Genomic DNA, 27,624 nt, shown 5'->3' on the forward strand with positions numbered 1-27,624 from the left:
TCATAAATCACTGTAATGTGTGTCAAAGTGATGCATTGTTTAACCATCATGCCTCTATTAAAGGTCCAGGAAGATCCATTGGCAGAAATACAATGTAATACTTATAGGTATGTAACCTGTACAACTGAAAATAAGATTTGTTATGTTTTTGCTACCTTAATGAGATTTAATCTACAGACAACATGGGTCACCTTCCATGGACGACACCATGTTGAACCAGAATCAGAAATACTTTCATAATCCCAGGGGGAAATTACTTTCGTTACAAACTCCATACATACAACCGCCATGTTTCCAAGTCCGACTCCCTCTCTAGAGCCAGTCATGATCTGAAATCACACCTTTGTTTGTTTTAACCAAACAATAGTACAAATTCAAGCGTTATTCAAAATAACGACTTATTAAAAAGAAAAGCAGCAAATCTTTACAAATGTGAAGCTTGAACCATGTAATGTTTTTGTTGCAGATTGTCAAAATAATTGCCAATTAATTTTCTGTAATTGTTTCAGCTCTACTTGTAAGCCGATACTGTTGGGTAGTTTAAGGTATAACAAAACATAATATTTTACAAGGTATTTTTAAGTTTTAATTTGTAATGTAACTAGTCACTAAAGATATCAAATAATTGTAGTGACGAGAAAAACACAATTATTCCCTCTGAAATGTAAATATATAGTGGATATATAATGGAATATAGTATAAATATAAAGTGCCATGACAAGAAAAGACTCAAGTAAAGTAGAAGTTCCTCAAATTTGTACGTAAGTACAGCGCTTGAATAAATGTGCTTAGTTACATTCCACCACTGCTGCACATGTGTGCTTGTGTCAGACTCTGGATGTGTGTGTGTTCGTGTGCGTGCCTGCGTGTGTATTGTGCTCCTGGCGGTGTCAGGTAGTCCCCAGTACTGGGGGTAGTTGGCACGCCGTGCGTCAGTGATCAGACTGATCAAAGACAACAAGAGAGGAACAGGCAGAGCTGCCAGCAGCTATCAGCCTGCCTGTCTCTGATGGCTATGGACAGGGCTCAGAGATCTGCTCTGCTTACTTGTGTTGTGCTGTGAGGAAATCACAGTGTAGCCAAGGTGATTCAGTAAACCATAGTTCACTGATGAGTACAAGTAACCTCACCTGATACCTGATGGAATGATTTGTTTCAGTTATATTGCTGTTATTTTATTTAAATCACTGGGCAACATTTCAAGTGCTGTATTGTTGTGGGACTAATAATGGTTCTGTGATGAAGTGATTTTAAAGTAAAAAATCTCATTTTCGCATCAGTCTGAGCCTGGGGTTCGTTCTTGCACACAGACCCATCAGCACAATGGATTCCTGCCAAAACTATGATAGTACAATCTCCCTAAGCTGTAGGCCTACTACAGTCACCACATATACACACTCTTTATATTATGATCTACACTTACATCTCCATTTTGTTGAAGATTGTGTGTATTGCACTGTAATGATGTAACACATGTTGACTTACAGCATTTCAGCACTGGTTATTAAAGGTTGTATATGAGGTTTTGTGGTAGGAATGTACTTGCTATGTAACGATATAGTGGAGTAATGGTGTCCAGAGCAAAGAATGAAGTCACACTCCCTCTGTGTGTGTTGTATTTAAAGCTTCTCTGTTCTTTGTCTGTCTTAGCTGTTTGCTAGCAGTGTACCAAACATTTAATTGAAACCATGAAACCATAGCTGCCTAAAGCCTATTTTACTTGATGTTTAGGTAGCTAGCTATCATGCTAATAATTACATTAGAAGATTGAAGAAATAGCTCCTCACAAAGCTGAATGTTATTAATGTTACTAAACTAACTATACCTGTGTGTACTCACCTCCTTACCTGACACTGGAGAGGGGTATGGCCGACCCATTTACTTGTTTTGGTCTGAGATGCTGGTGCTCTGTTGCTACGTCTAGTGGTTCTGATTAAAGAGTTATATACTCATTAGCATATTAGGTTTGTTTACACAATTATGTTTGTAAAAAATATTGTGAAACAGGCCTATAGTTTGTATTTTCACCTAAGAAACACATAATGCTTATTCTTAAATCTACAATAAAGTCAACTTGCAATTTATCTGGTTAAAAAATCACCATTTTGACATTCAAGCACATCAATAATTTTAGTTAACAAACCCACAAGTGTTTAATTTTAACTTTCACATTCTGGGGACATTATTATTTTTCAGATCATTCATAGGAAAGTCTGCTCAACCATCACCATCTAAAGGACAAAGTGCTCATTCTCTCCATAGAGGTCTTGGACGACACATTTAGAATGGTTCCTTTAATAATTTATCCAAGCTTCTTCCAGGAAGCAACGCTATCTGGCCACACGCTGGATCGATGGAGATCAAAAGACCGTGTTTGGTCCTAAATGCAATCCTATCCTGAATCTGCACCAGCGAGGCTATTTTTGTGCCAAGCCCTGTGGCTGACTGGCTGGCTGGCTGGCTAGTCTGTTTAAAGAGTAACAAAGAGGTTAGGATTAGAAATTTGTCATTTAGGCTGTCACCTAAAACATGTTGAATTTTAATGTCTGTGCCTCCTTTAACCCTGACGTACAGCTCACACTCACAGCACACATCCATGTAACCCTGTGCATGGCATAATGTTTCTGAAGGAAAACAGATACTTTTAAGGAAAGTTTTTTTTTTTTGCCTTTGCAAGGAAGTATTTCTTGAGTCATTGGTTTTGATCAACTACCTCATTAAGTCCCTGCGGATAAATTATAGTTAGTTGCTGCTGTGAGAGAGTGAAAATCTTACTTATTGCACCATTAAGGTTCATTTGAGTTTTGCATGTTATAAGATTCTGTCAGCCAAAGAAGGTTCAACAGTTGTAATATGCCCTCATGCAAGTTTCAGCTCATGACATCTCATTTGGAGTTTTTCAGAAAGGTAATAGTTTTATTTAGTCTTGGATCCAATATTTAAGGATGTCTTTTGTCATCTGTTTAGTGTATGATTGTGCATGTGTGTGTTGTGACATCGCAGAGACACCTGTTCCAGTCTGTAATTCAGCAGTGATGGGGACGGCGGAGGGCTTTGACACGCTCCGTCGACATGACAGCTCAGACAGCATGGATGTTAATCTCTTCTAACTGCTCCCAGCCTAATTAAATCTTCCAGGGCAGCACACATGTGCAGACACATACACACACACACACACACACACACACACACACACACACACACAAATACACACACATACACACATGTTCTAAATTGGTCCTGGTTGTGCGTAAGTTTTAACGATCTGGAGAATTGGCCCCACAGCAGTTTGTGTGATTCTAATTCTATGAAACGTGTGTTTGTGTATGCTTGTGTGTGAGAAAGAGAGAGAGAGAGTAGGAAAGAATCCGAATCATGTTTATTGGTCAAGTGTGCTTGCGAACGAAGAGTTTAACTCCCGTTGTAAGTAGCTGACAATGTTTGTACATGCAAGAGAAACACATGCATAACAGCAACAGTATTGTTCTTTTATTTTGTTTAACAGAAGTCACTTTTTGTTGTGCTTATGTCTGTCAGCTTACATGATAGTGTAAACAGAGAGCTCACAGTAGTTCATCTGCATGCATCGCATTCTTCAAGCTCCTCCATAAGTCCCATTGCTCTGTGATGGCTCCAGTTATTTAATATACTGAAAGGATGGGACATTATCCATCCCCCAAACAGCTGTAAATTAAATTTTGTTAAAAGTTGTCCAGTTATTCCAACTCAGAACAAACTATGTTGTGAGCACATTTAAAGTTTTTATTTTAGGGTGCTTTTAGTCTGGACTAGATTAAAAAGATCGAAGAGGCAAAACCCAACATACATAAATGGGTTCTGGTGATTTTCTTGAAGATTCTGTCAACCAAAGCAACAAAAATTGATCTTTGTGCTTGCGTTTGTGATAAGAGGTGGTCTAAGCAGATGGAAACGGAAGCACAATTTCATGCAAAAACGATTACAAAAATTGCACTGGTCTTGTTGATCTGTGTAACCACAACTTCAGCCGCATCCCTCCACTATGGTACAACTAGATTAGTTTGGAGTCATTAAAAAAATACAGAAGAGACGTCAAGTTTCATGATGAGAAGCGCCTGCAGGAAACACAGACCTCTGATTACAACACTAGACACAACCCTCTTGTATCTTGAAAGTCGTATACACATCTTCCCATGCTGGCCTGTTCTTGTTAGTAACCTGTCCAGGGTTTTGCTACCTTGCTTTTAAGCTTCTTAAAGTTCATCTTTTCTTGTAGGTTAAAGACTGACTTTGTGATCCGATGTTTAGTCACAGGATGAAAAGCTTCTCTTTTAATCTGTTTAGCTTCAATGAAATCAGAGAGCCACAGGAGGAGACTGAGACTTCTGCGTGCCATGTGCCTCTCCCTACCTACCAGCCCACCTGTCTGTGTCCTCTGCATCTGTCCACTTAGCTAGTAGAGGCCAGTTTATTTTCCTCAGTAACTTTCCCTCCCACCCATATTTATCAATGTTGTGTAATTATCTTCTTTCCTTTTCTGCCTGTCCCTGCTGTATGTCTCTATCTACAGTACCTTTTTCTCTGCTTGACTGTCTCCCACCCTTGTATTGTGTATCATTCTGCCTGCGATTCGGCCTCCTTTTTCTTCTTCGCCTGTGTCTCTGTCATCTGTCCAGTCTCGGCTCCCTCTGAGTTAAACAAGCCGAACAAATAGATTACAAACAGTGGGTAGAGTGAAGCTAAGGAGGAAGACAATCTGAATTTGTTGTGGATAAAGAATGAGGAAGGAGGCTGTGCAGTCAAAGAAAGCCAGTGGAGTCAGAGTAAGGCTGTATTTGCCTGAGGGGAAAAGGCTGAAAAGTAGCTCTCGCAACAGATGTGCGGGGCAGTAAAGTGTAATTGAAATGCCAGCAGCAATGGTCTTATCTCCCTGCTACAGGAGCCTGCTGCCAGTCTCAACATCAGTTAGATGTCATTTTACCTAAGTCTGAATCAGCTTGCCACAATCCGCAATCCCCATTCCTCTGATGCTAGGCAGGAGAAAAAGGGAGAAATGGATGAGGGGGAGGGAAAGGAGAAAGAAAAGGAGGGTGGGGAGTCTGTAATAGGATTTCAGTAGCACCCAGTTAACTTCCACCACCTGGACTTAGTTGGTAATTTGATATGCCCCATCAATAGGATTCATTTGACTTTTTTAAAAAATATATATTTATTCATTTCTCTCTCTGCATTTTCCCACTCCCCCAGATCCTTATCATGCATACTGGAGGTGGGAGGAAGGAGGGGCTGTTTCACAATATTTAAGCTAAGAAAGAAAGTCCTTGGTCCAGAGGAGGTGTAAAGCCAGACTGTCCTCTGCGCTCCAGGCAAAGCTTAATGTTTTGGGGCAGGCAGCATCCCTCTGGGGAGAACCGTAATGTCCTCCCAGATTAGAGGCTGGCACTCCTTGGAGCTGCTGCCTTTTATCGGGAACTTTGTTACTGCAACATGGGATCATCTGCGGGACATTAAAGCTGCCTTATCTACTCACTGTAATGTTAATGTGTCGTGATTTTGTGTGCTGTTGGTGTTATCCGTGGTGGTGGTTGTGGCAACTTTTACCTCTCTCTGAGCTGCTTCCACAGTTTAGGGGTTTATATTTTACAGCCACTCCCAAGTCACATGAGAAGCAAACTATTGTCAAGTATAAGTCAGTTTGTGGCTTTTTATGTTTTTTATGTTAGTATGTTTTTTAATTGTTTCAATGCTTCACATTAGCTGGATTCTGATTACAATGATCAAATATTCACCTTTAACATGTGGTGTGGGGTTTTCTTGTAAACAAAATTAACATTCGGTTTTACTCACCTAAAGTGTGTCTGCGTATCCTGACTCCACTGTGTTTTAAGTTTTGGTGCCTTTAATGTGGCGTCAATGTTTTTCAATGTCTTTCAGAGAGTCATTTTCAATGTGGTAAACTTCTCGAAGACCAAGAGCCTGTACAGAGATGGCATGTCTCCTGTAGTCAAGTCTACCAGCAGGCCAAAATGGTAAGTGTGTTAAATAACAACTGCACTAATTCTATAAGCATTATTTTAAAGGTAAATGCTATCTACTTTACACTACATGCTGTATAGTAATGTATTTTCATTTTTATAATTTTAGTCTGCATTATGGTCACCTGAATGCCAACAGTCTTTTCACAACTTAGAAAAACTTTTCTTCTCTGCAGTAGACACTCCCATTCCCTAACATACACACACACACACACACACACACACACACACACACACACACACACACACACACCCTAAAGACTGATACTTTAGATTTCCAGAGTGGATGCGTCTGGGCGTATTAGCATGTGATACATTGGTTGCCAGTATGACGGCTGTCTGATGTAATAACGCTTGACTGATGGATGCAGAGATATGTGTGTGAGTGTGTGTATGTGTGTGTGTGAGTGTGAATGAATAGGTGTGGCAGGAGGGAATGGGGCTGGTGCAGTGGGGTTGGGCGCTGCGTCTGCCAAGCAGGCTGGTGTATCCAGTGGGGCGAGGAGGGAGAACAGGGTAGCGTGATGAAGTGTTGCCGTCCAAGAGGAGCCCTGACATCTGTCATCAGTTGATGGAGGGCATCCACAGAAAAGCCAGGCATCTGCCACCCTGAGCTGTCTGCGTCTGCTAGCCTAGTACCTGCACCGACCATATCGTAGCACCGCGGTCGCAGGCTAATGAGAAGAGACAATGGGCACGACACCGTAGACAGGAAAGATGAACTGCTGTCGACGATACAGCACAGTGTAATATGATGCAGCTCAGCTCGGCTGCCTCGCTCTCTCTGTTTTGACTCCATGTGGTGTAGTTGCAACTTTGCACTCAGAGTTCCTCTGTTGTGCTTGTGGAGATATGGCTTTTTCACAGCTTCAGCAACTACTATTGTCTCATCCTGCCAACCATTTATTTACAGTGGAGCTGACAAGTGCCTGCTTTAAAATTGCTGTTATTTCTCAGGTGAGTGTAGTTACACTGTCAGTTACTTTACTTCGTAGACAGTGCTATAAAGGAAAGTTTTATATATATATATATATATATATATTTAGTGTTTTGTGCACTTGTAATTAAACTGACATTTTATGCCAGGTAATTATTGTCCCACGTTATGAAAAGTGCCACATCCTGAATGGTCTCGACTCCTCATTTGACATAATCTTGAATGTCTGAGGTGTTAATCTGAGCAGCAGCCTCGTTGGGTCATCTAGGTCCCAAAGATTTTCTTAATACGCTAATCATGCAACCCTGGCCATGTTCATGTTTCAATAAGCCCTCATAAATAGGTATTTAAGTGACAGACACAGTAGGAGGTAACGTTGCTGAGGCCCGACTCCAATTACCTCCCCGGGCTAATACTGTTTTAACTGCTCCTCTCAGCACTGTGCCATCTAAGAGGCATCATGTCTCATGCACTTGTAGAGCCATTTTCAACTGTCTCGGGCTTCCAAGACCGCAGCTGACATTGTTTGTGTCCCCACAAAGTGGTCAAGATGCTTTTAACACAACCTCCTCTATTTGACTTTCCATGAGCACAACAAAGCACAGACAGCTCCTAAAGTAGCAATCTTCTTTTTGACAGTTACAGATATGGAATAAATAAAAAGGCAGAGCGTGGAGAGCTTCGCCTGTCTGATCCAAACTCACACAGGACAGGATAAAGAAGGTACAGAGAGAAGGAGAGATAGAAAAAGAGAGAGGGAGGGAGACTTGCAGAGAAACAGACAAAAAGAGGGTGTAGGGAGAAAAACACAAAGTACAAGAAAGAGAGATTACTGAGACAGGTAGACAGGGAGAGAGAGTGAGCGGGGAAAGATTGCTCCCCCACCACCCACCACCCACCACCCACCACCCCACGCCTGTATTTATCAAAAGAATCGTCAGTATTAGCCCAGGAGTTGAAGCCTTTATCTCCCCATGCAGGTGCCTTATGTCCTGGGGACCCAGCATCTTTTGGTGCTGGAGGCTGCAGGGCTTGGCTGGCCTCAGCTAAGCTGGGCGTCTCAGCGAGAGACAACTGACAGTCCTGCAGGATGTACACCGCTACAGGTGGAAGGATCTATCCTCTATCCCTTCCTCCATCCTTTTTTTCTTCCATCCCACACTCCATGACTCCTCCAGCCAGGAGACATCAGAGCTGGCCCAGATTTAGTTTCATCTGGCATTTAAACACAGCTACAGGTTGCAGGTTTGATAAGTCATGAATGATGGCTAAAGTAATTAAAATGATTTGTAAGTGTGTGACAGGTTAACAGCAGATTTTTTTTTTCTGTCTGCCTACATACTTGAACATTATCCTGCACAATGCAATGTACAGCATGTGGACTCTCATATATAAATTTGTGTGTAGTGTGAACATCATTAAAAGATTAGTAAAATAACAATATATTATTTGATGGACTTAATAATTAACACCCTCATTCAGCTAAATATGTGTCGTTAAGAAGCTGCTGAATAAAAGCAAATATCTTTCATCCTGCAGACATTAGCACCATATCCACTACTCACCACAAATTCCAAAAATATGAAATCGTCTAAATTAAATTGGTGCTTGTGATTGGTAATTGACTTAAAGTTCAAAGCGAAAAAAATGCCAAGGAAGTGAGAAAAGGAGTGAGAGTGTTTTTGAGACAGAGGAAAGAGAGTAAACCATATTTTCTTGTTCTCATCTGTCGTAGACAACAGCCCCCTTGGTGGCACTAGGTGCCAACCATGCTCCCTGCTGCCTGCTAGATGTTAGACTGCTAGAGCAAAGAATTGCCCAGCATCCTTATTTTCCGAGATAAGCTAATTAGAAAGTCAGAGAGCGTGGTGTAATGCAGCTGTTGGAGGCCGGAATGCCGTGGGGTGGGGTAATGGCCAGGATGGCTGCATGAGACTGATTGCATCAACCAACAGATGCTTCATACGGAGTCCCGTGTGGAGCCGGGTAGGAGGAGAGGGCACAGTATGATAGCAGACGATATTTTCCAACACTACAGTTGTCAGCAATTATTTTCATTATCAATTAATCTGAAGATTGTAGTCAATTATTCATTCTGTGAAATGTTAGAGATACTGAACAAAATATCCATCACAAGTTCACAGAGCTCAAGGTGACATCTTGAAATTGCATTAAATAGAGAAAAGCAACAAAGTTTCACACATTTTTGAACCGGAAACTAGAAAATGTTTGTGTGTTTTTGCTTGAAAAATTAATACTTGCTGATTAAGTTTCTGCTGATTAAGTAATCGATTATTCGACACATCTTTAAAACTCTCCTATGTCTGATTTAAAATATATTACAATTAAACTTCCTGTCCAGTGACGTATAAAAGATGATTCAAATGCAGTTTACATGTAGTTTTAACATTAACATTATTTCAACCTAAATCAAATCTAAAATACGTGTCATCATTTCTAGCTCATTAGATCCGTGATCTATAATATATTGGCAATGTTCTGATGTGTGATGTCTCTTTTAATTAACTGTGCACTTCTTCGTCAGTCAGTAGGTGTGTGGATAAAAATAGCTACACCTCTAACTGAGGTAACAGATGAACAGTCAGAGTTGGAGGAAATGGGTTGCCAAACGTTGCTTCTAAAGTTAGAACCAGCCAACCTTGATCAAGGGTAAATGCTTTTTCCTCCCTTTTTTATGGGAGGCAACAACAAAAAAACAGAGGAGTTTCAAGCAGTTGTGCTCAGCTCTAAGTCAGTCAGACAGGCAGAAAGACAGACAGACAGTCAATCAGTCAGTCAATCAGTCAGTCAATCAGTCAGTCAGTCAGTCAGTCAGTCAGGGCAATTTTGCTTTCCTACCAAAATCCTTCCTGTAAGCGTGTGATGCAACAGCATAGTGAAATTCTATTTGGAGATGTCTGCCTCTCCATCGGGTTGCGTGTTAGGAGTAATTGTTCTGTCAATCAGCACAGCTCTGGCCTGTCTCCCTCCCCTGCTACTTGTTAAGCCCTAGCAGAGGGTGAGGGGTGAGGAGGGGTGAGGGAATAAGGAAGGATACCTCCACTGCCCTGTGTGTCTCTCCTTGCTCACCTTTGTCTGTTTTTATAGTATTTCCCCCCGAAAACTCACTTCCTGCCTGTTTGTCCTCTCACCTTTTTACTTACTATCGCAGTTTTTATTTCTTCTAATAATTGTGTCCTGTTACCCTGTTATGTAACCACTGTTATCCCTTAATGTTTGGATTTCCCATATATGCATATCAGACCTTCAGCTAAAATGTCAAAAAGTCATTTCAGTTATGTCCTATTATGAAGAGAAATGATAAACACACATCAACAAGTGTTAATTAATTGATACAAACCTTTCTGTATTTGTTGTAATTATATTGTAAATGCAAGAGGAATTATAGAAAGAGACCAAAATGATGTTACAGTATCTACACATAGGTCCTGCAGCATGAAAGAAATTTAACTTGTCAGCCTTATAAAAAAAAACAACGTATCCAGTACCACACACACACCTCCCACCCTCTAACCGCCGCACTGCTGAGCCGAGCCGTCTGGGTCCGAACGCAGTGAGTGTGTGACAGTAGTGAGGAAGACGGTCTCTCTCTTGAGGACAGAGTGTCAGGCAGCAAACTGAAGACAGACAGACTGTAAAGGTTGTGTGAGAACTCCAGTAGACCTCACTGACTCCTCCCTACGTTCAGTCTCCTCTTCCCTCGCTTCCCCTGCCGCTGAGCCACTTTGTCCAATTAACCATGTGGCATGCCTTTTAATAATAGACCTTTTAATTGTCGACAAATGAAGAGTGATGTAAAATAGCTAATAGCTTGTGCTAATTATTAGGGGAATTGAACGCTTGTTAATTAAGGGCAAACAGGACAAGGACCGGCTCGGGTAATTTGAGCAATAAAACCGAGACTAACGATTCATTTCCAAACAGACTCGCTTCATAAAAACATCAAGCGACCCCCTGTTTGCAGCCCCCGTCCTAGCTTTTATTGCTACCACTATATCCTCTGACCTGAATCGCGCACACAGACACACATGCATACTGTCACACACATGTAAGTATACACAGAGGGAATGTAAACAGTAAACCTACAGAAGACAAGACAAATCACAACTATATAGTGTCTTCAGAATGTAATAACAAAGATTATTTGCCACAGCAAGAGTCTCAGTGGTATGATACAATGTCTGAGCTGCTTGTTTAGTATTAAAACACGATGTATTGAAATGAATAAATTCCCTATGTAGTTGTTGACTTATATTGCAACCAATTCACGTTAATATTTAGTACTTGAGTTTCTCACCTATTTCCCTCTTTGCTCATCTCCCTGTGGTCATACTTGTTAGACTCAAGGCTAAAAGAAAAGAAATGGATTGTCAGCCTTGGCTTCACACATTCACTGTCTTCCTCAAGAGACCAGAGTAGCTTTACTGCCTTTTCACATCCATGTTTCTCAATTTCACAATGTTATACTGTAACATAATTTTTATTACACCTATACTGTGCCTGCGGCCTGTATCTCTGCGTGGTTGTGCGCGTGTTTAATTTAAAACAGAAACTATGTTCTGTGCTGTTTCCTTTATCTCTCTTGGAGTGGGAAACGTAGCAATCATTCAACAGACAGTCTATGGGTTTCATATAAGATTCTTAGATTAAAAAAAATGTTATATATGATGTTCCCTCTCTGTCAACATTGTCTGTGCGATAAGGGAGACGGACAAAATCTTTTAATAAAAACCAAGCGCAGGAGAAAGACACACACACACACCTAATTATCTGTCAGTTGGACCGCCGTGAGGAAATGGAGTGATGTATGAATCTGAGTGAATATTTGGAAGAAGAAAAAGAAAATACCTGATGTACTGTAGCTGTGAAAGTGAGTTGGTAACTCTAGCCAAAATCTGGAGTGGTGTTCATCTTCCGGGACAATTACTTCCCTTTCCACCTCCCTCCAGTTGTCTTTAAAGACTTGAAAGAGGAAAGTGATCACAAAGCTCTGTTTTATTAGATCAAATGGCACCTCTCTCAATTTCCACTTTTCTGTTCCATCTGGGAGTCTTTATTCTTCTGGGCAGAACAAACCGGAGGGGGATATAGCGAGGGAGAGAGGAAGAGAGAACGAGGGAGAGGGAGAAGCGCCAATCAGAACAATCAACAGCACGTGCAGCTTCCTTGTTCACAGAGACTCATTAGCATGCTGCCAAAGGAAGTGAAAGAGGATTATGTGGGAGAAATAATGGGACAAAATGTAACAAATAGATTAATAATCTTCTAGATGAGGATAAGGATGTGTGTGTGTGTGTGTGTGTGTGTGTGCAGCAAATGTGCACAATAGCACGTGTTTGTGCATACTTTCCTGTGGAGAAAAGGGGAGGGGAGGAGGGGCGAAAAAAAGGAGAGAACACAGGGTGTTGCGACAGAGAGGCAACTTGCTTCTGGCTCTCCATTCAACCCACAAATGACTTACCTGGACAGTTTTATGTTTGCCTGGAGGAGAATTAAAAAGGCACTTCATTTCCCCTTTTACAGGCTGGGTACGCATGTCAGCGCAGCCCTCCCTGAAAGCGCTCTAATCTAAATGCTTTTGTCAGGGGAGATTTGGTAGATTGCAGCAGGCAGAGGTACAAATTGGTTGTGTCATCTTATAATGAACTAGGTGAGGCGTTGCAGTTTTTCTGCAGCCAGCAGTCCCCTGATTACTGTACTGTAAGTCAGCGACTGCTTTTAGTATTGTAGGCGGAAGTCCTCACCTTCACCCCTCTTTGTTCAGGCAGCCTGATCTCAAGAACACTGCAAAATGTTTTGTCGTTGTGAGCCCAATGTGACGCAAAGACAAATTCTTCAGCAGCTCGTCCTAGAGTATTTTTATACACACAGCCTCCTCGCCCCATGCTGGGTTTACATTGCATATATAGCAGCCAAGCCTGCATGCTGTGCAGAATACTGTGTGGGGTTTTGGGTGTTGATGCTTGGCTATAGGCTGTTTGAAGCTTATTGGGTTTGCTCAGCACGATGGCGAGTTGACCCCCTGACTCCAACTAAAGGATTATGGGTATCTCAGCGATTCCACAAAGCCATGCTGTCAGGTGTTTACGGGACATATTAGGACACTCTGTAGGACTGGTTGATATCTGCATTCTGCCCAAGACTGTCTGTGTGTGTGTGTGTGTGTGTGTGTGTGTGTGTGTGTGTTTGTGTGTGTTTGTGTGTGAGAGACACTGTAATGAATTCAGATGGCTCAGCTAAGTCAACAATGGTGTGCTGCAGGTTCCAGCTCCACAGATGCTTCAGCACAGCCAGTATCTGCGGCCTGGCAGACCCACAAAACTGTTCTCCTCTCTCTTTTGAAAATGGATTCTCGAAGAAATCCTCTTCTTCCCCTAATTGCATTCACCTCTCCTCAACGACTTTCTCGTTCTGGTCTCATTGATACGTGAACCCCCTTTGTGTAGACACACGTCAACACGAGTGGGACAGAGTCACGCGCACACAACCTCCATTAGCTCTCAACAGTCTTTTGTTTTAGCTAGCTGTCATTTGAGCATCTCCCTCTATTACTTTGTCCACACATCTAAATCTGTGCTTTCACTGTGTGTTTTTCTTGTGTCAAGGCACTTTCATGGATGTCTTGCTTGTGTGATTGTATTGAAATGGGTCTCCTCTCTGTGCTGCTTGAATGCCTCTGGGTGTCAGAGACATGAGCGGTGAAATGGAGTGTGAAGTTCGGGGGATTTGATTGTCTCAAAACTCACGCCTGTGATTTAATTACTGAAGTAGAGTTAAAGTTACATGGGGAAAAGATGAAGAGGAGAAAGGAGAATAAATGGGTAGAAGGATGACGAGTTGATAGGAAAATGATTTATTTACTCTCTCTCTTTACTCTCTCTGTTACTACGCTAGCTTGGTCAACTGTCCATATAATATCCATCCTACCATAACATCAGAGACACGCGGTCCAATTGCACCACTGCTTACACAAAAGGCTATCATATTATTGTTTATGTAACGTCTTTGTAAAACTACCATTTTGGATGTATGTTTATGATCAGAGAAATGACCTCTGAGTGAAAAGTGAGTATCAGGCGAGAGATAGACTGTAGGAGCCTGTACCAGTCAACTCCTCATCACATGTTATAAACAGCTTACATTTTAGCATCAAACTAGCTAAAGCCGTTGTGTTGTTAGTGTGGCTTGTTGTGGTGATGTTCCTAGTTGTTTCCCCAATAATTCAAATCATCTGAGAGAGCCCACAGTTGAATTGTCAGTCTCTCAGACCATTCGTAAAATGGCCATTTAAAAAAAAAAATCATCCCCCGGCATCACTGTCCACAACACAATACAGGATAAAAGCTTAAATTGACAGCACAAACCACTGTGCAGCAGCTAAGCTATTGTTTCCCTATATAGAGAGTGATGCCATCCAGCCAAGCGGTGTGTGTGTGTGTGTGTGTGTGTGTGTGTGTGTGTGTGTGTGTGTGTTTTTGCCAGGGTGGCCCTGGGTGTGTGTACGACATGTGCCCACAGTTTCCTCTGTGAATGTGTGCATCTGTTTGTACTCGCTTGTGTTTGTGTTTGTCAGCATGTTTGTTGACGACACTGTAGGACATCAGGGTGGGATTGCTCTGAATGTGAGGAAACAGCTCATCTGAATATAGATGGGTCCCATCTGGAGGCGGTTGGCTTTGGCCCTTCATAATTTTGTAAGCAGCTAAGCATCTGGGGCCCACTAATGAAACTAAAGGCACAGGAAAAGGCCCTGAGCTACCGCAGGCTGCCTATAGCTGTCAGGAATGGAGGAAGGGGGGATAGGAATGAGGAAGAGTGAAGGAATGGATGGAGAGAGACATGGGCCAGGAGGAAATAGTGTGCTGAGAATATCAGGGGTCTTAAAGAGACCTAGATGACTCCTTTGAGAGAACAGGCAAGAAAGCCAAGTAGGCCATTAGAAAACTGAGCCATAAAATGAAGACAGTGGTGTCTTTATTGTGGCCCATTAACTTGGATGTTCATGCGGAGATAGCTGCACTATGTGCCACTGTAATGAGCAATATAACGACGCCACGGCATAGAATGATGCACTGTTAAAAAACACTCTGGTTAAGTAGAATTATGTTAACTACTAGTATCAGCTTTTGAGAGAGCAGTTTCAGACCCTGATAGCTTACCTGAATGTTGTGCCTGGCCTGCAAGTAAATCCCAGCCGATCTTTTCTCACTTTCCATCATTCTTTTCATATTTTCTGCATGAAGCTGAAGAAAATTGAGGAGAAAGGCTTTCATCTTTAAAAAAAAAAAAGCTGAATGAAGGAAATGGTTTAATGCGCTGAGAACACATTGTTGCATTTATACATGCTGTGTGTCTTAGCACCAGGCATTCTTGTATACCCTGAATTGAGATCTCTGTTTTCCACACCAGCTCCCGCCTCTTGCTTCACATCCTCTTGCCTTCCCTCCAATAACATAGATGACCCTGAGCAACTGTAGTACCCATGGTGGCTACTGCTTGTGGTTTGCTTAGGGAATGGGAAGCCATAGGCGCTTTTTCTTAAACTTTATTATTATAGCTCCTTTATTCCTCCCTCAGCCTGATTTCCCAGTGGAAATGAAATGAAAAAGCAATTGGTTCTCCTTTTTATTACTGTCATCTTTGTTTTCTGTCCCAGAGAGTAAGATTGCCTGATCTCAGAGAGTTGCACTTTTACCCCCCATCTGAAGTCACGGGAAAGAAAAACAATAACAGGGAAAATAACAATCAGCATCATAAAAAAATGACCTGTCAAAATGAGCGTGTCTGAAAGTGGAGGGCCGCCAGCATGCCGACACCCACCAGTTGTTTATGACGGGAGTCTGACGGTGGCCTTCACTATCTGCCAACTCCCACAGTCCAGGAAAAGATGTTTTAGAGGAGATTAGGATCACAGACCGTAAGGGGTGGAGGGATGTGGAGAGAGGAGGCAGAGGTGGAAGGGGGAGGGAGAAGGGTGGAAGGTGAGAGAGGGGATGGCTGAAAAAAAGTGGGGATTAAAGGATGGGGGTGGGGGGGGGGGGGGGGTAGAGAGGAGGAAGGAGGAGGTCTCCCCTGAGGTTCCCAGTAACCCCGCGGAGACATGCTGACGGGGGATCAGACTCCTCGTGCACAGCGCCTCAAATCATTTATTCATCGGCTTCATTAGGGGAGAATTACAAGGCTGCTTAAGGACCCCCAGGTCACTCACTGTTCTCAGTCATCACTATTCTTAATGAAAGCCTCCAGTGTGTCCTAACTGTCAGCTGTTTATGGGTGGTAATATTGTGGATTTTGAGGAACAATTACTGTCAACTAAAGGAGAACTGTGCAGCATTTACACCATTTTTATTTTTACTCTACCATTGAGTTGTGTCATTTGCTGCAGTATAAGTGCAGCAGCAGATGTAAACAGTAGTACAGCTAACCAAATGTACTGACACAGAATGATTAATGCAGATTTTGCGTTATTCTCATAATAAAGCTTGTAATTTTGAAGCAGCAGACAGTAACCTTCATTGACAGCCAGTGTCAGTCTCCTGCCTACCTCATCTGACTTCAGCTAGCAGACAGTACAACACAACAGTGATTGTCCTCTGGACCTTCACACGTGTAATTATAACCGAGGAAGATAATTAAGGAGGCGGAGAGGAAGACGGATCTCGTCGTTTAGTGAACAATGGCGTCCAATCTACTCATGTGTATTCTACTTCCTGAATTATCAGCTGACATGCCGGTGCAATCAGCCAGAAAGCTGCTTGCTCGTTTTGAAAGCCATGAATGTCAACACACAAACCTCTAATCTAGTTAAGATCCACAAGTTGATGACACCTGAATATGCATGGGGCAAAGAGTAGGGTTCATGTTGCTGTTATTTCTCATAAATCTCACCTCCTGATCAACAGTCAGTCCGAGATTATTGTGACTGGAACATCTCTCTCTATTTATTCTTGGGTTGTACGTGTTTTGTACTTACTGACATTCTCAATTTTGTTGAAATAAAAAGTGGTGTTACACTGTTTTTTTTAAGTATATTTTTTTCTGTGAGAAGTCTTAAGTGCAACAGAAAAGATGTTTCTGTAACAGCACCCTACAAGACTGTAGATGTAACCCAGAAAAAAAAGCTTTTAAGCCAAGATGATGATGATCAAATGAAATTAGTACATTAACAAGACGAAGAGACTACAGCCACACTAGCGGCTCTGTGACGCTCATAGTCAAAGTGGTACTTTCAGCTAAATTCTCACACTAGTTATTATGGCAACATGCTCACAATGACAATTCTAAGATGGTAATGTTTATAGGTATATTTACCCTGCTCACCTTTTTAGTTTAGCCTGATGGGAATGTCATTAGTTTTGCAGATAGCAAAACATTTAAAATGTCAAAATAAAATGACATGATCACAAAAGTTATTACAATTCATCCTGAGGAAACATAAATGTCTGTACCAAATTTCGCAGCAATCTTTCCAATAGTTGTTGAGACATTTCTCTTAAAACCACAAATGTCAACCTCATGGTGATGCTAGACAAAAAGTCAAGGGATCACCAAAGTTAAAATCATTCATCCATTAGCATTCTATACAAAATTATTTTTCAGTAATTACATTTTCAATAGATCTCAGATACTGTTGAATGCTTACCTTTTTCTGAGAGGAAACATTTTTCTAAACATCACTTGGAGGAATATTTAGAAGAAGCAGTAATCTTTGGGCTGTGGCTGCTGGCCATGTGTGTGCTAGAAACACACTAGTAGTCTCGTAGTAGAGAAGGAGATAGAGACACAGATTGAGAGTCTATAGAGTCGAGGCATAGGGACCCAGTGATGCATCCTGTTCAGCCGGCTGTAAAAATGAATGAATATATAAATAGAAATGTTTTTTGATGCATTCAGTGGGCAGGTCGGAGTTTGAATTTGTTATGATTTTTTGATGTGGGACTGGGATTTATATATTGAAATGCACATATACATGATTCCACACACACTCTGAAACGACTCCTTAGGGAATTAGCACTAAAGACCCCGTCTCTCCTAAGGTTAAATGATGTCACATTACCGACAATACTTATAGGCATTTTAGTGTAAACCTAGTGTGTATGTGCCTGGTGAGTGCGTGTGTGGTTGTACATGTCCAGATAGCAACAGCATACATACACATTTTTCTGTGTTTGTGCATATGTGTTTTTTTGTTTGTATGAAGTGAGTCTTCACTCAGTCTGGCGCCTTCCCAGCTCCCCTGGCCAGACCAGCAGCTGGCAGACAGAGATTGCCCACTCATCAAGCCACTTTATCACCAGGCCTACAGAGTTCAAGGGGGCTGTCAAAGACCAAGCTGAGGAGCCTCCTCACTCCTTTAATACCAGAACACTCTTACACCACTGGTGTCGAGTGGCAAAACTTGGCCAGTTAGCCCTTGAAAAGAGTGGCTGTGTGACTGAAGTACCACAGATAGTTTGACAAAGGCTTAAATAAAGAACGAGAGCTAATGTGTTTGGCAGTAAGGCACGCAGCTCTACATTTTTCAGTGCATTTGGGATTCCTTGGCTGGGCAAGGTGCCCCCTTCTAGTCGAAAAATACAGTGTTTGGAATTTTGCTGCTGACAGACACAAACACAGCAGACTCGCACTTTCTTGCCAAGAGCAGCCTTCAATCCTCACTAAATTATTAACCAACAGAAAATACTGGCTGTCACCTTGTTTTTAGTGGTTGGTGTTTTGAGATGCTCCAGCAATCTGATTTTGATTTATAAGATTTGGATTGCTTTTTTGTAAACTACTATATTGAACAAGCAGTTACAGCATGAGTTAATGTATTGCTCAAGAGAACTGTGTCATTACAGATAGCGCAGAGACTCTACTTGTGACCTGAATGTTGCACAGTGGGGTGTCAATAACTTCGCACTGAGCTTTAAGCATGCACTTCTTTGCACCTCTACACAGCAAATAAGTAAAATTGTTCTCACTCTGGTCCTAGTAGTGACCATTCCTTGTTTCTCCATCTCACCCTCCCTAACACACTCCCTCCCTCCTTTGTCCTACTTAGCCAGCAACTGCAAAATCACTTATCTTCACCTTGCTTCCTCTGTCTCCTGCTAATACACATTAGCAGCCAGCAGCCATATGTAATAGGGCTGTGCGTGCCCCTGCTGGTATAATGGCTTCTCTGACACTTCTCCCATTAAATTTGGTCAGGCAGCACTGCACAGGAACCCTCTGCACACTCTAAAATATTGTTATATAACTACCATAAACAAGCTGGCCAGTGTCAGTGACTTTGGGAATAGCTGGTAGACTATTTTTGGTTTTCTTTTGCTTTGTTGTACTTTTCCTTTTTTGTCGTGTTTATTTCTCACAACGTTTTAGTTTTCCCCTCTCCTCTCTGACTTTGCTGCCTTGGGCAATAAACCTTTTTTACCACCAAAATAAGGGATGCGTAGCTACATTATGAACCTCATCTGATTACAATGTGACTAAGTGGACATGTCTGCTATATCTAATGGGCCTGTTTGTAATCTTCCATATCTCTACAGCACCACATACAGTAACTAGATAGCATCGGCTGCTCCTTCCTCTGTGTGTGGTGAAACCCAGGCCAAGTCCCAGATAACTTGATCATCAGCGGCATCCTTAACTGTTACTGTGACAAACGAGAGCTCTGATCCCGCCCGATAAGCGACGTATTCATTTGTTTAATTAAAACAGCTTGTCTCATTGTGGCGAGGGGTCATTTTAGAGAATGTTAGAATTAAAGCAGGTAATTAAGTAAAGCTCCAGATAAGAAACCCCACAGAGGTGGCTGCTTCTGCCAGTAGGGAAGGCAAACTTAATCTATCCCCTCTGCAATCCCACAAGGTCGTTCACTTTATTAAAGTCTGATGCCACTACCACTGCCCACCAGCATGATGAAATATTTTATGTACTTGTTGGGAAGGAGGGAAAGAGGGAGGAACAAGCGAGGAAAATAGAGGGTGACTAGAGCACATGGTAAAGTCTATAATACTACTACTACACAAAATTTAAGGCAATTAAAGACTGCTTGTTATCTTGTCTATGAGAACAGGAGAAGAACGTGTATAGCAACGAACACCTTGACAAAGATATTTGTTTGGCCAATGGAGTGTGGCGTTAATTATCACAAGCTGATTAAAGGCACCGAGCGGGAATGGATGTCGTTTGTCTTGCCAGACTTAGACACTACAGCAGCCAGCCACGGTCATTATTTTAGGGGCCTTTCTGGGCTATTTTTAGATCTGGGGCTGGTTTCCCAAATTTTTCTCAGCACACAGGTTTGCTCTATTTACAGTGAATCAGTGAGTAGAGTATCATAAGATAGGCAGTCAAATGTCCTGATTTCTCCACAGTTGTGTCCCAGCAATGCTAGCACTTTGACTGCACTTGATTTCTTTTCCTTTTTCTTTTTTGTGCTCTTTTTCAAAATGATTAAGATGCTTAAGTCAAAGCACCCCCCACTCAGCCATATACACATGGATAGAAGTTACAAAAGGTGTTATCTATTGGGTCAGGTTGAATCTTTGTTTTCTCTTCCTGGTGCTGTCAACTCAAATCCAAAATATTGTTCGTGCACAGATTTTATTCGGAAAAAAATTATTGTGATCCAGAAGTTATTTTAGAATTACATGGGAATTAATTTATTCCAGTCAAAATATAAGCTGTAAACTCAGATCAGTGGAAAATATTATTCATAAAATCCTTTCTGAAGAAGTGACTGGCATGAGGTGTTTTCTAAGTCAGTTTTTAAATTCTAGACGTGATTGGTACCATTTTTTGCAACATATATATTTTTTGCGTTGCTACATTGAAAGCACTGGGTGATTCTGTAGTTACCTGAAGTAGCTGCTGTTCACACCGAATGAACAAAGAGTAATATATTGTATTTCTATTCCATTATTTGATTATTCTGTATCATTATTTGGGTCATTATTACTGATGCATTAACATGTCAGCAGCATTTTAATGGTGTAGTTGGTCGAGGTTAGGGTTGGGTACCAAAGCAGGTAGCCTATTGCTAACTTGTAGCTACCTTAAACATGATGAGAATGCCGAGCTAAATGGTATAAAAGGGTGGTGAAGTATAGTGTATCATAGCGAGTAGTATCATTTAGGCACCTTTTAGATAGTGCTGTTTTTTTGTTTTAGCACCTGTATTGGAAAAACCCAAACGATACACAAACCTAGTCGGGTTGGAGCTCATTTTTATTACTTAGTATACTTTTGGGTAGTCTTATCTCCAAAAATGCATATTTTTAACATACATTTTGAAAGTAAATTTTAATCTGAAAAGTAAATAGTAACCATTGCTGTAAAATAAATGTACAAATATTTCTCTCTGAAATGTATTGGAGTACAAGTATAAAGTACATAAAATGCAAAGTACAAACTCAAGCAAAGTACAATTACCACAGAATTGCACTTAAGTTCAGTACTCTGCTAAATTTAAGGTAAGTTGTCCATATTTAACAGCTAAATAAACCACCACCTGTGATCTCCATTTGCAAGGTCTCCTAGCCTGCTTTACACCCCTCTTTAGTTCTTTCTTTCTCTCTTTCCTTCATTCTCTGTCCTACTCACCAATGAACACGCAACACCCTTCACATACACGCACACACACGCAGAAATACAACCATCTCCGCACAAGCCCTCTCAAGGCCAGGAAAACATATATGCCCATTTTCCTATTTGATTGCGTGTCAGCGTGGGGAGGAAGGGGGACAGGTGTGATGCATAAAATGACCCTGCGACTCCATCACACGCACGACAGCTTTATGGTGAGGAGGTGTTTCAATCACGCTACTGCCCTGGAAGGCATCAATCAATACACACATGCAGACACACACACACACACACACCCACACCCACACCCACACTACAAACACACTGTGTGTACATGTTAACACATTCACATTATGATGACAGAAAAAGGGCAGCAGAGCAGGTGTAGTATAAGTGCAAACTTTGCCACAGGCACAAAATACTGCACTTTAACTCAGATACAGGATTTTATTTTAACTTTTCACTTGATTAATTATTGGAGGAGGTCCTGGGGCTTCAGATATTCAGGAAACTACATGGAATATTGCCTTGTCACAGAGATGCACAATATTGTAATAAAAAGTTAAAAATAGACCTTTTGCAGATGTCATAAATCACCTTTTACCTTCCCTCACATTTGAGATGTTGAGATGATCACAACATCTCAACCTAACGTGTGAACAATGCCATGTGTAACTTTTCAACATTAAGGTAACAATTATTAAATAACTAGTATATCATTAGTCTGTCTTTAAACCTGTAATTATTGGCCCAAATTCATTCATTTGGCGCTGAAAGGCTTTTCGGTGAACCTGTTTTTAAGTTAACAGCATATTACTGAGTATAGCTACAAATGAAAATCAGTGTTGGATGGATCTTTCTCCACAGCTCCTTTGCAAGAGAAAGCTGACCACAGCCCATTATTATATGGCTGTTTGTACCTCCTAATCCAGTCATAAGTGTTGAGAGTTGCTTGCAAACCAAATAACTGTAACAGTGCTTTCCCATAAAAGTGTCAGTAATACATAAGAGGTAATGAAAGTGCTGTGAAAGTGGTGGAATCAATGCCAAAATAAAATAAAAAGTTTTTAGCAAAATCCAACATTATTGACTTGCTACTATTATGCTGATAGTACCCACTGTAGCATAAGAGGACTAGGGCTAGCTCATTCTTACTGGCAGACTGTTTTTTGTGCTACACATTTAAACAAGACTAGGTGTCTACAGCTCTGTGAGGCTGTCCTTAGACACAGCTAATGTGAAAAAGTGAAAACTTTGACCTGCCTGAGGTGCTACAGGAAACATCAGGCGATCACCAAAGTCAGTAGGATTCATAACCTAGGCACTCTGATGGTCTATACAGAATTTCATCTTCTGATTAAGTTTGAGAAAAGTGGTGGACTTACAGGCCGACTGCCATTACCACCTCTAGAGCCATTAGCATCACTAAAATGTTTAGACAACACTGCTGTTGCAAACAGTTTATTCTCACTGCATGTTTTTTTGCTGTGGAGAAATGTAAAGGTCATGTCTAGCATCCAAGGTTTTCATTGTTACTGTTTCTCTCTGGATTTTCCTTCTTTAAAGCAATTCATTATTAACTAGTTTAGTGCAGAAAATTCATAACAACAACAAAAACAACAATGATCAAAGCAATGAGGAACAAAAGACCAGTTAAATTAGACAAGACTAAAACACAGTTAACAACATCACTGAGTTAGAAGTGTTAGGGCAGGAACTTGACCTGCTGTGGACAAGATGGGTGGGACTACACGTCTCAAAGCAACTAAAATTTGTCTTTTTGCAGCACAAACATTCCCATACACAGTCTTTCGTGGTATAAATGGGTGTACGTGCTGCATTTGGAACAACAATCTGGTCCAGTGAGTATGGAGACCTTCAGCTGGAAAGCTTACCCCTTCTTTTGTCAGGTGTTCACTTTGCTCTGCTGTCCTTGAGCAAGACCATGAAGTGAAAACGTTTCTTTCACCCTGGGGCATTTTTGCAAAAAAAGAAGAATTAAATACTCTATCATGAGCATTTGATATATTGTTTGAATACCGACTCAGCTGAACTGACTCTAACCCTGGATGTTATCATACTTGTGTTCTTTTATGTCTTTGAGACACGTATGTCTGAAAGAGCAGTGGTTATAAAAAGTCACATTAGCCTCCCTGTGTGGCTGCAACATGTGGGGGGACACACCTATACATATATATATCCTTTTTGCCACTGCAATGAAAGCAGGGAGAAGCCATTTGCGTGTGTGTGTGTGTGTGGTTACCTGTGAGAGAGAAAGAGACGGAGACAGAAAGGAGGGGTCAGCATCATACATGCATGTGAGTGTGTGTATTTGTGTGTGTTGTGAGGGGTTAAATGAAAGTCAGTGTGCACACATGGGGCATCATAAGCAGACAATGAAAAATGAGAGAGGGGAAGCTGTACAGCTAGTTTCCCTGTGGGAGCAGCTACAAGCAGGCGTACGTACCTTTGGTGATAATCGCTGTGTGTGTGTGTGTGTGTGTGTGTGTGTGTGTGTGTGTGTGTGTGTGTGTGTGTGTGTGTGTGTGTGTGTGTGTGTGTGTGTGTGTGTGTGTGTGTGTGTTTCAGTGTGTGAGAGAGCAAAATGAAAACTGGAGAACGTAACTAACGCAAGTTTTAACTGAGTGTGTGTTGGGTGGGGGGGCTTTATTCACATTAACCCTTTCCATTTCTCAGAGGTGCCCATTTCATTAAAGCAGGAACCAATTTCTTGGGAATCTCATCTTCAAAGAGTATTAATTCAGCCTCTGTCCTTTTTTCAAATAAGCCACCACCTTCAATATGTTCTGTACTGAAATGAGCTTTGAACTAATGTTGTGGTTAAACACCACTTGGTGTAGGAGATTTCTGTGCATATTTTACAGCAGCTGTGTTGGTAAAAACAGGTTTCGATGGCGTGTCTTTGTATTCACAAGGAAACCCCTCACACCTACAAGTACTAGTCATACACATACCATGTCTGTTTGTACCTTTGATTTTTCCCTAAAAAGTCAGGTGGAGCAACTATTAAGGTCAGTGGTTGCTCACTGTGGTTTTGTTTTATTCCAATGGCACCATCTTTATGGCATAAGTAAGAATCATCAGTTATCAGCTTTGCACAGGATATGGCATTCAGAGAACCACTACATTATATTAAATGTCAGAATTATCCCATTTCGCAAAACAGTCTAAACCTCTCATCTCTCTTTTTCATCAACTCCTATACAGCCTGGCCAGTCTTTTAGATCTTTGAAAAGGAAAACACAATACTAGGTTTTGCAGTTGTTGTTTTGAAGGATTTTTGCTCTTTTGCCCTTAAAAGGAAATGAAAGGTAGACAGTCAACAACTATTTTCCCCCGTCTTCTCTCTTTACCTCTTTTGTTACTTTACACATATATAGTGAGTGCAGAGCACTGCACAACTCTTATTCTATACTGGCCATCGTCGTCGTCAGCAGCACAGCACCACTGCTGTAGTTCTTCGTCAGTGTCTACACAGGATCCATTCTGCCACTGCACTACTGTGTGCTCAGTGGCGTTTTGACAATTGTCACAGCCCAATATATAACTGTGCAATTATGTGCATGTGTGTAACATTTAGAAGGTTCAGTTGGCAACATTGAATACAATATTCATAGGTATGTTTTCATTATGTGTATAATCACCTGAAAATAAGAATCGTTATGTTTTCGTTACCTTAGAAGGATACAATTCTTTCCACGTGGGTCCTCTTCAGCCGACTCCGCCATGTGCAACTGCCGTGTTTCTACAGCAGCCGAGAACAAATAAACCAAACACTGGCTCTAGATGTGGCCTTTTGTAGTTTCTTCTACATGCTTTGAAGGCAAGCAGTATTCAGTTGGTTGCAATCTGCAACCTCACCTCTAGATGCCACTAAAACCTACACACTAGTCCTGTAACTTAGTGTGAGCTGTTACACAGCCATAGGTAGCTGCATTAATTCAAATAGTAAGTAGAAGAAGTAGGTGTTCATACACCAGGCACAAATGTCTTAGGTTATGTCAATTAGGATTTGAATGATTATCTTAATTACAGTAACACTGTGCTACCATTGCACTTTTGTGTTTAATCAACATAGTTACAAAACCTCACTGTTTGTTGTAATCATGTTTATTTGCACCGATGTCCTGGTAATTTCTTTTGCTTCGCATTTAAAATCTGACCAAATTTTAATTTCAAGTCTCACTTTAAGTTCTCACAGTGGTGAAGCCTGCATGCCACTGTGTAGCATTTTTGGATATCAGTGCATCTGAATGTGTGTTTTGGGTCATTGCTATCCAACCAAGCAGGATGATGTCCTCCACCACATTTTACTGTTACAGTGTCTGCATTGTCAAGGAGCTGCAGTGAGAATGTTTTCCCAGAGTAGTTAAGATTTACCAGCAAAAAAAACATGGTTTCTGTAGTTGTTATCTCTGTAAGGATGTGAAAACCCATCAGTCTTTGGAATTACAATGATCAACCTTTCAAATTAATCCAAGCTGCCAAAAAAGGTGCAGTGTCTTTTGAAGGGAGGCCAGTTCCAGCTGCTCCCCTGTCATGTAAACACAGATAGAGCTCTCCTCAGGACCATGTGGGCGTCTGCTTGATTGGCACCTCCCTCTTAGTTTAGCTGCACCTGTTTGCAACAACTTACAGCTATGTGATTCCTTTAAAGACAAATTGAACTGCAGTGGAGTGTGCCACACTGTAGGGTGTGGACAAAAGCATGCAGCACAAACAAGATTATTAACCTCTGTGTAGTTGCTCTTTAAGCATATGGAGTTTTTTGTCCCCTCACAGCTCCAGTGAGCTCCACCCAACTTCAAACAGGAGGCAGATCTAATTAGCCAGAATGCAGATGAGGGCGAGAGAAAATTTATTCACTTTCTCATGACTTACATGAATGATAATAACATTAACCATAACTTTCAGTGACATATTTATAGCTTTATACATAATTTGGATACTACAATACAGGCCTCAGTGTTATTATTGCCGCTGGTCCACACATTACTTGTACATCACAGTCTTATTCCCCCGTCCAGCAGCAGAGAGGAATAACATATAACTGTCTAGTTGGTCTGTTCTTATCTCATGTCAGTCCAAACAGTGCTCTCCTGACAAGTGGTATTTGACTCAGTCAGAAACTGACACGCACAGAGAGAGAGACAGAGAGGATGTAGGAAGAGAGAGAAATAAGAGAGCCCTGAGAGGCAGAAAGCGAGACAGGCCATTCAACAGCACCAGGATGTGAAACACTGCCAATCTTTTTGTCTGATAGAATAATCAGCATGCACTCGACAGGAGAGTGAAAATTGCCATCCACGCACAAAAACATGGCAAGGATGGTCAATTTTCTGCGGGGTTTGTTTTTGTCTCTCTCATCCATTTGCATACTGTTCCTATGAGAAGGTGCTTTTGATGTAGTTAGACGATTCTGGTCAGTATGATATTATGTGAATGTGTCTTATTAGCGCGCTGTGTGTGCAGACAGGGAAAAGGTCATAATGTTTCTTTGTTCCCATAGCTCTTTTTCCTCAATTAAAGCTAATCACCAGAGCCCAGCATTGATCCAGCCTCTCAGCTTTTCTCATGCCTGGATTCTGATGATGATGATGATGATGATGATGTGAATGTGTGTGTCTGTGTGTGTGTGTGTGTGTGTGTGTGTGCATACTGTATGTATGTGAGTACTTTGAAGCAGAGAGAGAGAGAGAGAGAGAGAGAGAGAGAGAGAGAGAGAGCAAGTGCAGCAACGCAGACGGAGACAGGGCGAATCATGTTCATACATGTGCCCGTGTGCCCATGTGTGTAAATGTAAATGCCATTCTGTGATCTCCAGCACATCGAATGATTTACCTCTCTGGTGTAATGGAGCAATTTCTCTTTTTTTTCTCTATTCCCCATCTATCATTTTCCTCCTCTTTCAATCTGCAGTAAAATATTCTCCCGTTTAGCTCTGTGACAAGTCATCTGTCACTCAGAACAGCGAGGGAACAGGCTCTTCTGATGGACAGGGCCCATTGTGTGTGTGTGTGTGTGTGTGTGTGTGTGTGTGTGTGTGTGTGTGTGTGTGTG

The 27,624-nt window shown here is 41.4% G+C and overlaps 1 protein-coding gene across 1 annotated transcript in view; it reads left to right on the top strand.

Moving 5' to 3' along the window:
• The window catches only part of agbl4 (AGBL carboxypeptidase 4), a 258,636-nt gene that overhangs the window by 96,936 nt on the left and 134,076 nt on the right, over positions 1–27,624 (top strand). The window contains exon 4 of the mRNA XM_051376359.1: positions 5,914–6,008. Within this exon, the coding sequence (XP_051232319.1) occupies positions 5,914–6,008 (95 nt within the window). The remainder of the gene's footprint in view (positions 1–5,913; positions 6,009–27,624) is intronic.

Source organism: Dicentrarchus labrax, unplaced genomic scaffold (genome assembly GCF_905237075.1).
Source record: "Dicentrarchus labrax unplaced genomic scaffold, dlabrax2021, whole genome shotgun sequence".
In the NCBI taxonomy this organism is placed as follows: Eukaryota; Metazoa; Chordata; class Actinopteri; family Moronidae; genus Dicentrarchus; species Dicentrarchus labrax.